This window comes from Sitophilus oryzae, unplaced genomic scaffold (assembly GCF_002938485.1).
Source record: "Sitophilus oryzae breed Bouriz unplaced genomic scaffold, Soryzae_2.0 scaffold_1059_pilon_pilon, whole genome shotgun sequence".
Taxonomy (NCBI): domain Eukaryota; kingdom Metazoa; phylum Arthropoda; class Insecta; order Coleoptera; family Curculionidae; genus Sitophilus; species Sitophilus oryzae.
The window spans coordinates 2,390,381-2,404,988 of NW_022145681.1; the positions used below are offsets into that span (position 1 = coordinate 2,390,381).

General features: G+C 31.6%; 1 protein-coding gene across 1 annotated transcript in view; it reads left to right on the plus strand.

Moving 5' to 3' along the window:
- LOC115876632 (synaptotagmin-7) overlaps nucleotides 1–14,608 on the plus strand; it is a 656,049-nt gene that overhangs the window by 607,535 nt on the left and 33,906 nt on the right. Inside the window, exon 5 of the mRNA XM_030892482.1 lies at nucleotides 13,584–13,841. Within this exon, the coding sequence (XP_030748342.1) occupies nucleotides 13,584–13,841 (258 nt within the window). The remainder of the gene's footprint in view (nucleotides 1–13,583; nucleotides 13,842–14,608) is intronic.

Here is a 14,608-nt window from a genome sequence, read left to right on the forward strand (position 1 = left end):
ATGAAGTCATACTTGTGTGGGCGAACACAGCAGGTTATTGACTTTGATTTGAATAGCAGAAAAATAGTTTCTAACAAGGTAATCCTTGAAAAGGGGGTACCGCAAGGTTCAATATTGGGTCCACTTCTTTATATACTGTATACAAATGAGGTGCCCCACATTATTCAGGAACAAACAGTATTATATGCTGATGATACGACTGTGCATTTCAGTGCAAGTGATGTCCTTTCACTCTCAACCAGAGTCCCATTGGCTGTGTCCGATTTGTCGAAGTATTTTCACTCTATTGGACTATCTCTCAATATATCCCTTTATCCTCCAGCACGAGCAACAGGAAATATGTTCAGTAAATAGCGTTTCATTTCTTGGTTTAACGATCGATAGACGTTTGGATTGGCTTCACCATATTGAAGTACTGGCATCTAAAACTTCTCAGTTCTGCTATGCGCTGAGAGTAATATCGGGGTCCGTGGGGATCGATGCTGCTATATCAGCTTACTATGCTTTTATCTATTCCAGATTTAAGTATGGTATTATTTTTTGGGGCAACTCCACGGGGGTGGAAGGAATATTGCGAATACAGAAAAAATGCTTACGTAGTATCTTCGGATTGAGTCAGCAAGAAAGCTGCAGGGAGATTTTTGTTGAACATAACGTTCTTAGAGTTGTTTCCATGTATATTTTGGAGGCTGTGGTGTTTGTCCTGGAAAACTGGAATTTATTTGGGCACCGTAGGCTCGAACATGAATATGATACTAGACACAGATTACAGCTGGTTTCGGATAAATATAATTTCAGCTATCTTCAAAAAAATATAGATTACTCTCTAATAAAAATATTCAATTCCCTTCCGGAAAATTTTACCTTGTCTATGCCTAAAAACAAAGTTAAAAAATGCTTAAACATCTTTTTGTGCAGAGGAGCTTTTTATTCCCTCGCGGAATTTCTAAACAGTGATAAGAGCGCCTTGTGTCATATTTAACATCGATTGTATATTGTTGTAAAAACAACCACACCCGTATGTTTTTACTTTTGTTTTGTATCATTTGATCTAAATTTGTTATTTATTGTAAGTATAATTTTGTGTTGTTATCTGTCTATACATACATAAATTTAATTCATTATTAGTATTATTTTCATAAAATATTTAATTTTAATATTACTATTTATTTTTGTTCATATAGTTCATTTTTTATTGAAATATGCAGTTATTTTCTTTTAAATTTTTTTACTGACATTGTTTCCATGCCCTTTGATGGGTTTCTTTTCGTATTATACAATAAGGAAATAAATAAAGCATTATCTATCTATCTATCTATCTATCATATCTTCGCACTATTTTTTATCTTTGTCTTTATAACTGCCCAATTTCCTTCTATTATCTCTTCATCTATATAAGCTTTTACCGAATTCTTGGTTGATCACATTTTCATACTAGCTTTTTTCCTCTGTCATATTTTACCTTTTTTAATAAACCAGTTCAAAGAAACGACCTTTAAATTTAAAATTATCAACAGTTAAGTTACTTTTTCTAACTTTTTCCAATTTTAAAATAAAATATTGTACCTAGTCTCTTGATTAATGGCGTAGTTGTAAAACTAAAGTACAAACTTTGAAGATTTTTTTTTATATCTTTACACAGATAAATGAAACAAGTTTAGATTGGGAAAGTGCCCATAAGGACAATGTAAACACTATTTGGCGCTATTCTTGCAACGGTCGCGACCCAAAGCTTTTGAAAATTTCGGAGCGGTTCGGCTTATTCCGGAATTATATCGCCAAATATTATTTATTCAAATTTATTATTATTTTCTGTTATTTTTATAAACAAAATACAGTGTGTTGTATACAAAAAACTTTATTTTATATAAGGACATGTATGAAATACCTATAAAACATTGGAAACCGACGTTATACCACGATCCACGATGGTTTTTGCAGTTCACAGTTCACAGCACAACTTTTTAAATTTTTAATGCCACTTTTTCACAATTATCACGGGTTTGAGTAAATAAAACTTAAATTAAACTCACAAGATAGCAATAATTACTTTGAAAATGGACGTATTAAACACTTTTCGGAATTTGTTCAATGAGAGCGGTTTAGATTTTCAAAGATTTTATAATTTTTGAAGATTCTGACTTTGACAAGAGATATGGACAAGTGAAAATTATTTCTGTTTTTGTTTGCGGTTGTTCTTAGCAACCGCTATAGAAGCGCCAGATCGCTTACAACGGTCGCGACCCAAAACAATTTCGCGATCCAAAATTTTGACGGTGTATCTATGTATCTTTATTACTGTGTCTCGAAGTTTAATTATTCTTCACTTGACAGTAAACAACAATACCAGTAATTTGTTTCTTTGACTCCCTTGACAAAGAGACAACGTCTAAATCTAATTAGACAAAACACTGCCGTTCTTTAAAAGATCAGCCTGGGGGCGGACTTTTGTTTACTTCATCAGCTGTACATACTTAGATATTGGGTTAGATTCCGTTTCATATTTTGTCGGTTGATTTTTGGTTTTAACTCTATGATTTTTGGTATTATTTATTATTGTAGTGCAAAATACTAATTATTTTGGTGTTTAAGTGACATAAACTACTACCAGATATATGGTCACTCTCGGTTTCGCATAAAAAAATAGAAAAATTACACGTTGTGTAAGTGATTTAACCTAAAAGTGCCCATACATTTTTTACTCATCGTGATTTTGGTGTGTGTTTTTTAAGACTCTAACAATTCATCAATAAAGCTTAAGTGGAGTGTGTTTTTGGTGCTATGCCTCATCTTTGTTGTGTTCCTGGTGGAAAGGATAGTTATACTAGGCAGCCTAAAGTGTCCGGAAGAGCAAGAAAAGTGGGTACGAGTTATAAATCAAGAGAATTCTATTGAAAATATCTTTAATAAATTTAAAAATAATATTCTCCCATGATGGTATTAATGAAAACTGGACAATTATGTTTATTTTATTCATATTGTGGAATCTCCACTCCAAGTGTTGTTGGTTCAGCTTCGATAGATTCAAACACGTAAGTAGGTATTATGATCTAGGGAAAAATAAAGAATATGTGTATTTAAGATCATGAAAAAGATTATTATTTTGAGTTCAAATTTTAAAAAAGATTTTTGTAAAGACAAGACTGATACAGTTTAAAAGAAGAATGTGTTTTTGTTTGATGATATATAATGTATGTCAAGTTGTCAAGCATAATATATATTTTTGTTCAGTAATTTTTAATGAATAGTGTTGATTATTTATAATTCCAAATTAATATCAAATATTTAAGTGATGGCTGAATACAATATGAATAAAATAACAATAAAATTGGTATATTTGCATAATACAAAATTAAGTTTTAAGAATAAAGGTGTTACTAAAAATACTAAGAAATTCATATTTCTTTGTTTTAATTGGTCTAATGTTATTTACATTTTACGTAAGAATTATACCGTATCATCGAAAAAAATCGGCGTCTAGTTGGCTTGGAAATGAACATCAATGACATTCCCTAAATAACTGTACACATAAAATAATTAACTAGAATTTTACAATCTTGGAAAATTTGATATTCTTGAACCTTGTTTCTAAATATTCTAAATTTTTTGATTTTCTTGGGATTTAGGTTCAGGAAAAACGCTGATTAAGTTTTCATTTGGTTTTTCATTATTTTTATTTGGTTTAAAAAAAAAACGTTTCGGCTAACATTATAGCCTTCATCAGTGTTGTGTCATATGAAAAAAAATAGTGTCGAATATAAGTAGTCCAAAAAATTACATATAAAATATTCACACCACACACATAATGTTTACTGCGTACTCCATAGAGAATGTAGATAATTTTAGTTTTAAGAATAATGATTTTAAAAAATATGTGGTCATCTTTTGATAAGTTTATATTAGTTTATTAATTGCAGTAAACATTATGAGGTGTGAATTATATTGTATATGTAATTTTTTGGATTATATTCGACACTATTTTTCTCATATGACACAACACTGATGAAGGCTATAGTTAGCCGAAACGTTTTTATAAACCAAATAAAAATAATGAAAACCCAAATGAAAACTTAAATCCGCGTTTTTCCCGAACCTAAAAATCCCAAGAAAATCAAAAATTTTAGAATAATTTTACTTATAAAATGCCAGCGATCTTCATTTCATACCCATCGCTGACGCCTTTATTTAGATAATATTGTATTATTTGTAAATATAATTTTTCGAACATTGATACTTGCAAAATATACATATAAATTTTGTGAATGCAAATAATAATACATCACTATTAGTAGATATTGAATGTTTTTTGTTAAATTAGATCGATTTTCAAACCCCAACATTTAAAATATATTCACATTTTACCCATTATCTTATGTACCTATACATTATTTGTACATTGTAGAACATTTGCTGCATTTGTATGGTTCATAGTTTATTTGCCAAAGTATTTATTACTATAAATAGGTATATATGTTGTAGTTATTAACTGTATATTATGTATATTTCATGTAAACTATATCATTTTTAAAATACAAACCAAAAATCTGAGGAATAATTATGTTTTCCATGTGTTCTACAACATATTTATTAATCCGTTATATCTAACTGGCGTGACGTCATAAATCTCGCCCGTAGGCTGATCTTTTAATAGAAGGCACTGGACAAAACATATTTTGTGATAAAATTTAAATTTAAAAATCAGAATTGTCAAAGAACATGAAAGCCGTGCAGCGTGGCCATTATCCATACCGGAAAAGGTTTTAGTCTTAAAGCTCCACATTGTTACTCAATCTTGTAAGCCTGGGAGCGAGAAAAATTCTTATTTGGTTTCATAACCGGAGGGATTTCAATTCAATTTAAAAACGCATTAATTTTAAGAGCTGTTGCTCTTTATATATCCTTGTATATTATAGTCTAGCACTGGATTTGAAAAATTTTTGTTGAACCGATTTTGAAATATTTTCAATTATATTATGTCTAAAATAATATTTGCAGAAAATAAAGATTTTCGACGTCGATTTATTTGCGAAAAATAAATACACATCGAAATTATTAATGAATATTGATCGAAGAAATTGTGGTTTTTAAAACAGTTTACACGAATTTTTACAACACCTACCTAATTTGATTAAACATATTAAAAGTTGTCCTTATTTTGTATGAAAAAAAGTTTATTTATTAATTACATAATAATTTAATGAATTATTTACCTCTTACCCCCGGTGTTTTCAGGTACGGATAGTGTGTTATAATCTGCCAGATATATTTTATTTGACGGATAGCAGAAAAACGCGTATCTTCACCTATAGATAACAGTACCTATTAGATAAATTAAACTTATCTCCCAGATATCCTATCTGGCGTCCGAACTGCCAAATAGTGCTTTATTAGTCGGATAAAAATTTGACGCATGAGCAAAGGCATGAGGAGATATTGATTTTATTTGATATTTGACAAAATTTCTTAACATAACCAAGACATTGTTATTATTGAAGATTTCGTTTATTCCAATAAATTCGATTTTAGATTATTTGAAAAAGACTTTCCTATTCTGAGTATGTAGGCTATAATCATTTTAGAACGTATGGGGTATAAACACCAATAAACACATTGAAATGGTGCAAAAAACTATTGTTGCTAGTGCCGGACTTTATAAGGACTGTTACAAAATAAATAGAGTCTCTGTTCTGTTAGAGCATCAGAACGAAGAGAATGCATTAAGTTAGGATAATAGTGATAAAACAGTAATTTATAAATTATTTTATTTAAATCCTTTCAATTATAAACCATTACTACATATTATATAAAATGCTAATGTTTATCTGTGTCGTCTCTACTGAAGTTAATACTACTGATAGCTAAATGGCTCTTCTAAAAACTGTCGTCGCCGGATTTTTTGTTTTTCATTTAATTAAAAAAAATAAAAAGTATTTCTTTTTCCTGATCTCGTGACGGATGCGCCAGGCTTCAACTAGTTTTTAATAAAGCTCCAAAGTAGGTAAAAAATAAATAAAACTTTTTAAATCAAACTATTTATTTCACTTTTAATTCGCATATCTTAATTCATTAATATTATAACAGGAACCTTATAAAACCTGTTATTCAACTCACATTTGCTTTTATTTCTTTTATGTTACAATTTTAGTTTAATTTCTTGCACTATGTACCTTATACCGTATGATCGAAAAAAAAAAACGGCGTCCAGTTGGCTGGGAAATGATGATCGATGATATTTCCCATATAAATTTACATATGAAATGACAGCAATCTTTATTTCATAGCCATTGCTGACGCCGTTTTTTTCGATCATACGGTACATCTCTTCTCCATGCTGTTTTTTAAGTAACTCTCTAGCTAAACCTTGCTAAAACATCTGTATTGTGGTCCTTTGAATTCCAGTTAGTTCAACTTTGTTTAGACAAGATTTTTCCTTTATTTTTTCTTTTTTTTTTGAAGTTCCATCACTTGGAGTTCTTAAAAATAAAAGTAATATGACAAAATTGTTTTTATTTAATTTTTTTTATTAAATAATTTGTACATATAATGTGTAAATGTAACAATTATTATAGGTACTATTCATTTATTATTATTAAGACAAAAGTATAAGTGCATTTATTTATTTTATAAAATAAAAACTCACCTTAATTACTATCATTGATGCTATCCTACCTATTTCTTTACTATGAGAAGCCCTAGAACAACATATTTGTTATTACTAACAGTCTTATGCTATTTTTAATTTTCAATATTAATAACTTACCAGATGGTGGTTTTAGGATTGATTTATAAATCTCTGCTTGCACTTCACCAGCTTCTTCCATATTTTCTATTATCAATTGTACTAAAATGTTAATATAATAAATATAACAGTAATATCATGTAATTAAACTATAAATTACTTACAGATTATTTTTTTTGTTTTAATTTCTTATAAATCGCATTCCATCAATAGATCTATTGCACCACCACTACTGCTGAAATTGAATTATCTTTCCCTTTTTCCATAAAGGTAAATTTAAATAGCTTATACCATAATAGGACTAGTTGGAGTTGAACACAAAATATATTTTAGTTGAATTTTATTGTTTATATTTTCATTTTGACGCTCTTTTGACAACTGAACAATAACCTCACTTTTTAATCTAACGATTTGAAATTCCGAGTTTATGTCTCTGTCTGTTGTATCGACTTTTCATATATAACCATCTCAATTTCAGATATCTTATATTGGCAACACTTTCTCAGAAGTGTCTAGTCCTAGCAGTCAACTATTAAGCTTGACCAATCAGGTTGGTTAGCGTGGTTATTTGGAGTGTGTTAATTCATTCGAGTTTGTCAAAAACTCTAACGTGATTGGTCGGGCTTAACAGTTGCCTGCTAGGGCTAGACACAAGTCGCTTTCTCTACTGAGTGTCTACCGGTCCGTAGGCGGCCGTCCTCCAAATTGTTATCTATTGGATTATTTTGTATGAAAATACCCAAATGGTTATATCCTATAGATATCAGGCTCTAGATTGTTTATCTTTTAGATGGTTATTTGTTAGATAAAAGTAATTTATTTATAACTGAAGAGACCGCGCCTTATTAAAATACAACTGCTTTAAACAGCCTCTACACTATCCCCGAAATATTTTACGAAATATATCTGTCATTGTTTCCTGAAACATTTTGCAAAACATTTCTGCAAATACTCTCAGCAGTAAACTCAAATATAAATGAAAGCAGAAATAATAAAAGCCGTTAAAGAACCTGGATTAAAAATGCTTCATCTGATCTGTAATAAAATATGGCATACAGGAGAATGGCCCGACGACTGGACACAGTCCACCATTGTCACTCTGCACAAGAAATGGAGCATACATAAGTGCAGCAACTATCGTACAATTTCCCTCATCTCACATGCCAGTAAAGTAATGTTGCAAATTATAAATGAAAGACTGAAAGCTTTTCTAGAAAGAGAAATTTCAGCAGAACAAGCAGGTTTCACCAAGGGCAGGGGCACTCGGGAACATCTTCTGAATATGCGCCAAATCTACGATTCAAAGAATCAATTCAAGAAAGCAAGGGAATTCAACATCCCTCTTTATATTTGTTTTGTAGACTATAAAAAAGCTTTCGATAAAGTCAGATGGCATCACCTGTGGAAAATCTTAAAGGAAGTGGGGGTACCGTAACACCTTATTTCACTTATCATCCAGTTGTATCAGCACACTACAGGATCAATTAGAATACTGGATTCTGCTTCAAAGGAATTTTCCCTTGAACAAGGAGTCAGACAGGGGTGTATATTGTCTCCACTACTATTTAACATATATGGAGAATACATCATAAGAAGATAGCTAGAAACATGGGAAGGAGGTATTTCAATAAATGGCTAAAAAATAAATAATCTACGCTTTGCAGATGATACAGCAATACTCGCTAGCAGTCAAGAAGAGTTAATCAATTTAGTAAATAGGGTAGAAAACGAAAGCAATCGGCTCGGTCTGGAACTAAATACACAAAAAACCAAAATTATGATAGTTGATAGGCAACATAACAACCATCCAAATATAAGACACATCGACCGCTTTGAAGCTGTTAAGACGTATACCTGGGTTCACAATTGACAAATACAGGCACATCGGAAGAAGAGGTGAAGCGTAGGTGCAACATGACAAAGGTAGCTGTTGGGAGACTGTACCAAGATCTGGAAAGACCGCCAGATTTCAAGAGCCATCAAAAACCGGCTAGTCAACTGTTTGGTACTCCCAATATTAACGTATGGCTACGAATCGTGGACTCTCAGGCAGGCGGAACGTAAGAAGATCGATGCTACCGAGATGTATTGTTATAGACGTATGCTCCGTATCCCATGGACCGAACGCCGTACAAACGTTTCCATTATAAATGAACTTAATATTACCAACAGGCTTTCCTGTAAAATCCGACTAAAACAACTAAACTATTTTGGACATATAATGAGGAAAAGTCCGGACAATATGGAAAGACTCTTAATTCAAGGCAAGGTGGAGGGACGTAGACCACGTGGCCGCTCTTCGACTCGATGGATAGACCAGATCACGACTAGCTGTAGGAAGCCAATGCACGATGTCATCGAGATGATAAAAGGCAGAGGCGCATGGAGAAAAAGCATCCATGATATTACGCTGACTACTACATTCCCTAATGGGGGTCAGGACTGAAGAGAGAGAGAGAGAGTTCAATCCGCTCGCTATATTGACGATGTTGCCAGTATTACTCATCAAGCAATATTACTGTTATATTAATCAATTAAGGCCGCGTAAACAAACATAACACATACAACTTTCTATACTAATTCATTATAATAAAATTAAATATTAAACATATTGTAATTATATTCCTGCAGATTGAGTGAAAAGTTTTGTTCTTAAATATCTACTCTACATATTATTATAAACGCGTGTTCAGATATTAATCTTGTGGAATATATATCAACATAAAACGAGATGTAATTAACGCAATATCATCATAACAACAGCTGTTTTAGAAACGTCTAGGTTTACTTATTTCACTGAGATTTATAAAAAAAAAGTCCTTTGCCTCGGGTACAGATACCACCACGTTTTGGAAATAGCTCAAAACGAAATAAAATTGAACGAGGCAACAGGAAACGCCCTTCTCACGAGTAGTTTTCAGGCGCTTTTAAGAATCGAAAGTAGGTCGAGGCAAACCGAAGTGGGTCAAGACAACTGGAAATAAACCGAAATGCGACAAAGTTGGGCGACGAAACGCGACCTTGACCTGCTTCGAAGAATTATCCGCATAGTGTAGAGGCTGTTTTACCGATGTGTTTAAATGCCATTTTCTTAAAATGTATAAATTAAATTTTTAAAACGAATTTTAACATTAATAGCTATAATCCATTTCTGTTAATATCTTAAGCTGGTGATATATGATAATCCTCCAAGTATCTTTCGGAACAATCTCAGAAATTAAAGCATTTTATTATACTTTTTAGATGAGAAATTTGGTCATTTCGCTTAATTTGAATTTTCCCTAAGAAGGGTTCTTTCTAATAAAGAACTTTTTAATTTGGTTGAAATTAAATTTATTCTGTAATTTTTACAAAATATTTGAGGTGGTTGTATAATTAATGGGTTAATCAGCTTTAAAATACCTGGAACAAAAATTTAATGCTGTAATATTTTATTCAAATTCTTTCACATGGTTATTTTAGGAAATAATCATATAAATACGTTTTTTTTTCTACCGTAAAGCCCTTCAAAATCATTATTAATGTTCCAAAGCCCTAATATTTTAGAATATCCATTCTAATATAAAATATTATTTATTGACCGAGACCCTAATATATCACATGAACCGTAAAAAAAGGAATCGAATGTTTTATATGAGCCTTACAAAAATCTGTTTTAAATAAACGTACTTTTCTGTTTCTATGCCAACATTCATTTTTTGATAAACCGCTTAAAAACTACGGTATTTTTATTTTATCCTGGTTCAGTAAAATATTATTATTAGTTATATTATTTGGAGGCAAACTTCTGGACGTGGAAGGCAAAATAGATTTGTCAAGAGCGTCTGGCATGTTTTTGGCCGGGAAAAGTATATCGCCAGATATATATATTTAAATTCATCAGTTTCTTCCTTTAGCTGATTTGTTAATTAGCGAAATTTGAATATTAACAAATTTTGCTACGTCCATTGATGGACATAATTTGTGCGTAGCCTCTTTATATTGTTCAACAGATATTTTATTGGGTATTTCTTTAATTCTTGTTTGTAATTCCTGGCATGTTTTTATAATTTTAATTGTCTATTCTCTACAGTTAAGTGTTTAATTGATTTTATTATTTTTACTTTTCGAGGAGTATCATTACACAAATTTAAGTCTTTTTATAAAAGGCAACCTAGGCAATCAACCTAGCTTCCTATTTTAATCTAAAATATATATTTTTATTTAATCTAAACTACCTTTATTTTACATGTAGTTAAGCCATGCTCTATTACTCAAAATCCATCAAATATAACCATGAATAAAGTTGACACAATGTAGAACCGCTATTAAAAAGCATAATGAATATATTCTATGACCTAAATTATACGTCACTCATTAATAAGAATTTTACCCTATTTTATTACCAAGGAATTACATTTTATTGATCGCTTAAGCACAATAAAATTTAGGTCACCACCTCAACGTTGTTTATATGAAAGTTTATTTCAGTTAGTTATTATCGCCACAACCTGATTTAAAATAGATGTATGTAATTGTACAGTATGAGTATTTTCTCTCTTATTATAGACTGTAACTTTTTTATTTTTGGAGATAGAATACCTAGGTGTTTCAAAAATAGAAAGGTGTTTCTATGGCGAGACAAAAACATATCTAAACACTTAAAAAAAGGCTTGTTCACTGCCTGATATTTCCTATATTAATGTTTGGCTCCGAGTCCTGGACGATGAGAGAGTCAAAAATTAAAAAAAATGACGCAACTGAGATGTACTGTTGGCGACGAATGCTCAGAATTCCCTGTACTGCCCGGCGAACCAATGAATCCATAATCCAAGAACTGAACATCACAGAACGTCTCTCAACTTCTATACAGTCACGTAGATATACTTAAATATTTCGGTCACGTTATGAGGAGGGATACTGACTGTAGGAAAAACTCATTATACAGCGCAAGGTTCCAGGAAAATGACCAATAGGCCGCTCGCCCTCCCGATGGAGCTATCAAAAATCACCCACAAGCCACTACACATGCTTGTACATGAAGCACGAGACAGGGAATTATGGAGACAAACCTCACACATCACCTGACCACTGCATTCCTCTTGTAGGTATAAAGACAGAGAGAGAGAGATACACTTTCTATAAACTAAAATTTTTGAAGATACTGACTTTGACAAGAGAAAATGCTTTCTGTCTTTGTTTGTGGTTGTTCTTAGCAACCGCTATAGCAGCGTCCTACAACGTACACGATCCAAAACAAGTTTTGGCGGGCAACGGAGCATTCCAATCTAAATTTATATCTTTTATCTACGTTCTATCCGTCCTTGCTTGCGGTTAGTCTTTAAGGCTGTTTTTAAAAATCGCTAGAAGCACCCTACAGCGGATGCGATGTAAAACAATTATAACTTTTGGCGGGAAGCCGAACATTCCAATCTGAATTTAACTGCTTTATCTACAGTATGTCCTCGCAATGGTTTTAGAAGAGGAAATTAAGCACTAAAGATCAAAACGCGTTTCTATGGTAATATATTACCATTTCGTTTTCAATACTTGCTAGAAAGTTACTATTAATATTGATTAACGTTATATTTTTTCAGTTGTTAAAGTATCACCCATTAATTTAAAAAGATGAAGAAAAAAGACTCAAAGTCTCAGTCTCAACGATTATATTCAGCTAAATAGTGACACGTGTTTCGCTCATACGAGCATCATCAGACAAAATACGTTCACATTTTACACATTAAAACAACACTAACAAAACTAATGTTGTTTTAATGTGTAAAATGTGAACGTAAAATGTCTCTAGTATTTACTACATTTTATGTCTTTTGTAAAAAACGCCACCGTGCATACTTTTAGAGAAAAAAAAATCCGCAACTGACTTCCAAAAAAATGTTTCAAGCTATGGAGGCGCATAAAATCTATAACTTTTAAATCAATTAATGTTCGAGTTTATTTTTGATTGATGCCCTCTAACGGACAAACGAAGCACTTTTGTATAAAGGCAAATTATGCGCAATTAACTTATTTTATTGAATATTATTATTTAATATATAGTTATTCTAACTCTCGATATATTTTGTAGATCTGCTTTGGAAAAAAAATTTTCGTCAAAAACTATGCGATGTAGCGTTTTTTTACAAGACACAAAAAATATAGTAAATACTAGGGGGGGGGCATTTCACGAAAAGAAAACCTGTTGTCGGTGGATTTGACAAAATATTTATACTAAAATTTATGTAGGGATGGGGGAAGTTGTCACCCTTCCCGTACTTTTTCTTGATTTTTGCGAAAGCCAAATGTTACATATAGACACCCAAAATCTCATTTAGATCGGAATAACGGTTCTTAAAATATCTGAAGAAATATGTTTTGTTTTGGTTGTATTTTTTTATTTTTTTTGAAATTTTATGCCCTCTAGCGAACAAACAAAGTACTTTTATATAGAGGTAAATTGTATCCAATGAACTTATTTTGATTTCAAAAATACGTAGTAGTTCTATGTCTACGGAATATTGGAACACCCTGTATACAATCAAAAGTAGGATAAAACCAAAATGCTAACTCTGTACAAAATATTTTTATATTTCTAAAATAACTTCTATAAAACGGTAAATAAAAAATTGTATAATTTGTTCTTTCAACTTTTAACTGTTCTTAGATAAACTGAAACATTACTAGAGAAGAATAGCTTTTTATTTTTTTTAATCTGTTTTTTCTTCTTTTCTTTTAATCTTGTTTTTTATTTTTTTTGTCACTTTTGTTTTCACCTTTTTTCTCTCACTTTTTTTTCTTTTTATATTTTCTTTAAATATGTATTTATATTAAATAGTAAATTAATCAGACTATTATTTTTTCATTCTAGGGTAAGGATCTGCCGGCCAAAGATCTTTCTGGTACAAGCGATCCATACGTACGGGTTACACTGCTACCAGATAAAAAACACCGCCTCGAAACAAAAATCAAACGGCGAACCCTGAACCCCCGATGGAACGAGACCTTTTACTTCGAAGGATTCCCTATTCAGAAATTGCAGTCCAGAGTGTTGCATCTCCATGTCTTCGATTACGATCGATTCTCCAGGGACGACTCGATCGGAGAAGTGTTCTTGCCATTGTGCCAGGTAAGTGTCTTGTAAAAGTCAATTGAAATAAACGTACAAAGTATTATATTTCCATATGCACTATGCGAACAAAATGACTTACAAAAAGACTTCATTTTTCAACTAAAGAGCGAAAGTTTATTTAGTGTTTATCAACATGTGGAACGACGAGGATGTAATTATACAAAAAAGGTTAGTTTACCTTTTTTGTAATAAGTTTATTTAGTGTTTATCAACATGTAGAACGACGAGGATGTAATTATACAAAAAAGGTAAACTAGAGTTTTGTCATATAAAAGTACTATACAACCGTTTGTACTTAATAACACCACTATACTGACTCTTCCTTCCTTATTCATTTTTTAATCCGTTTGCTTAATCCACAAGCACATATCTGCTATTCCGGAAAGGCCATCTCACAACTATCCACTTAGGAATGCCGAGCACGATCTTTATCTGCCAACCCCGAGCTCAGAACTAGTTAAGGCTCAATACCGTACAATGCCAAAAAAATGTACAATCATCTGCCTTTGAATATTAAGTCACTTTCATTCTTTCCCGCATTTCGCAAAGCGCTGAAATCATACTTACTGGAGAGAGCCCTATATGCGGTAAATGACTTTTTTGTTATGTTTAATCATACCTACAAAGAACGTATTAAACAAAAAGTAAAAAAAAGTATAAAACGTAGTAAACAAAAAGTAAAAAAATGTACAATCATCTGCCTTTGAATATTAAGTCACTTTCATTCTTTCCCGCATTTCGCAAAGCGCTGAAATCATACTTAC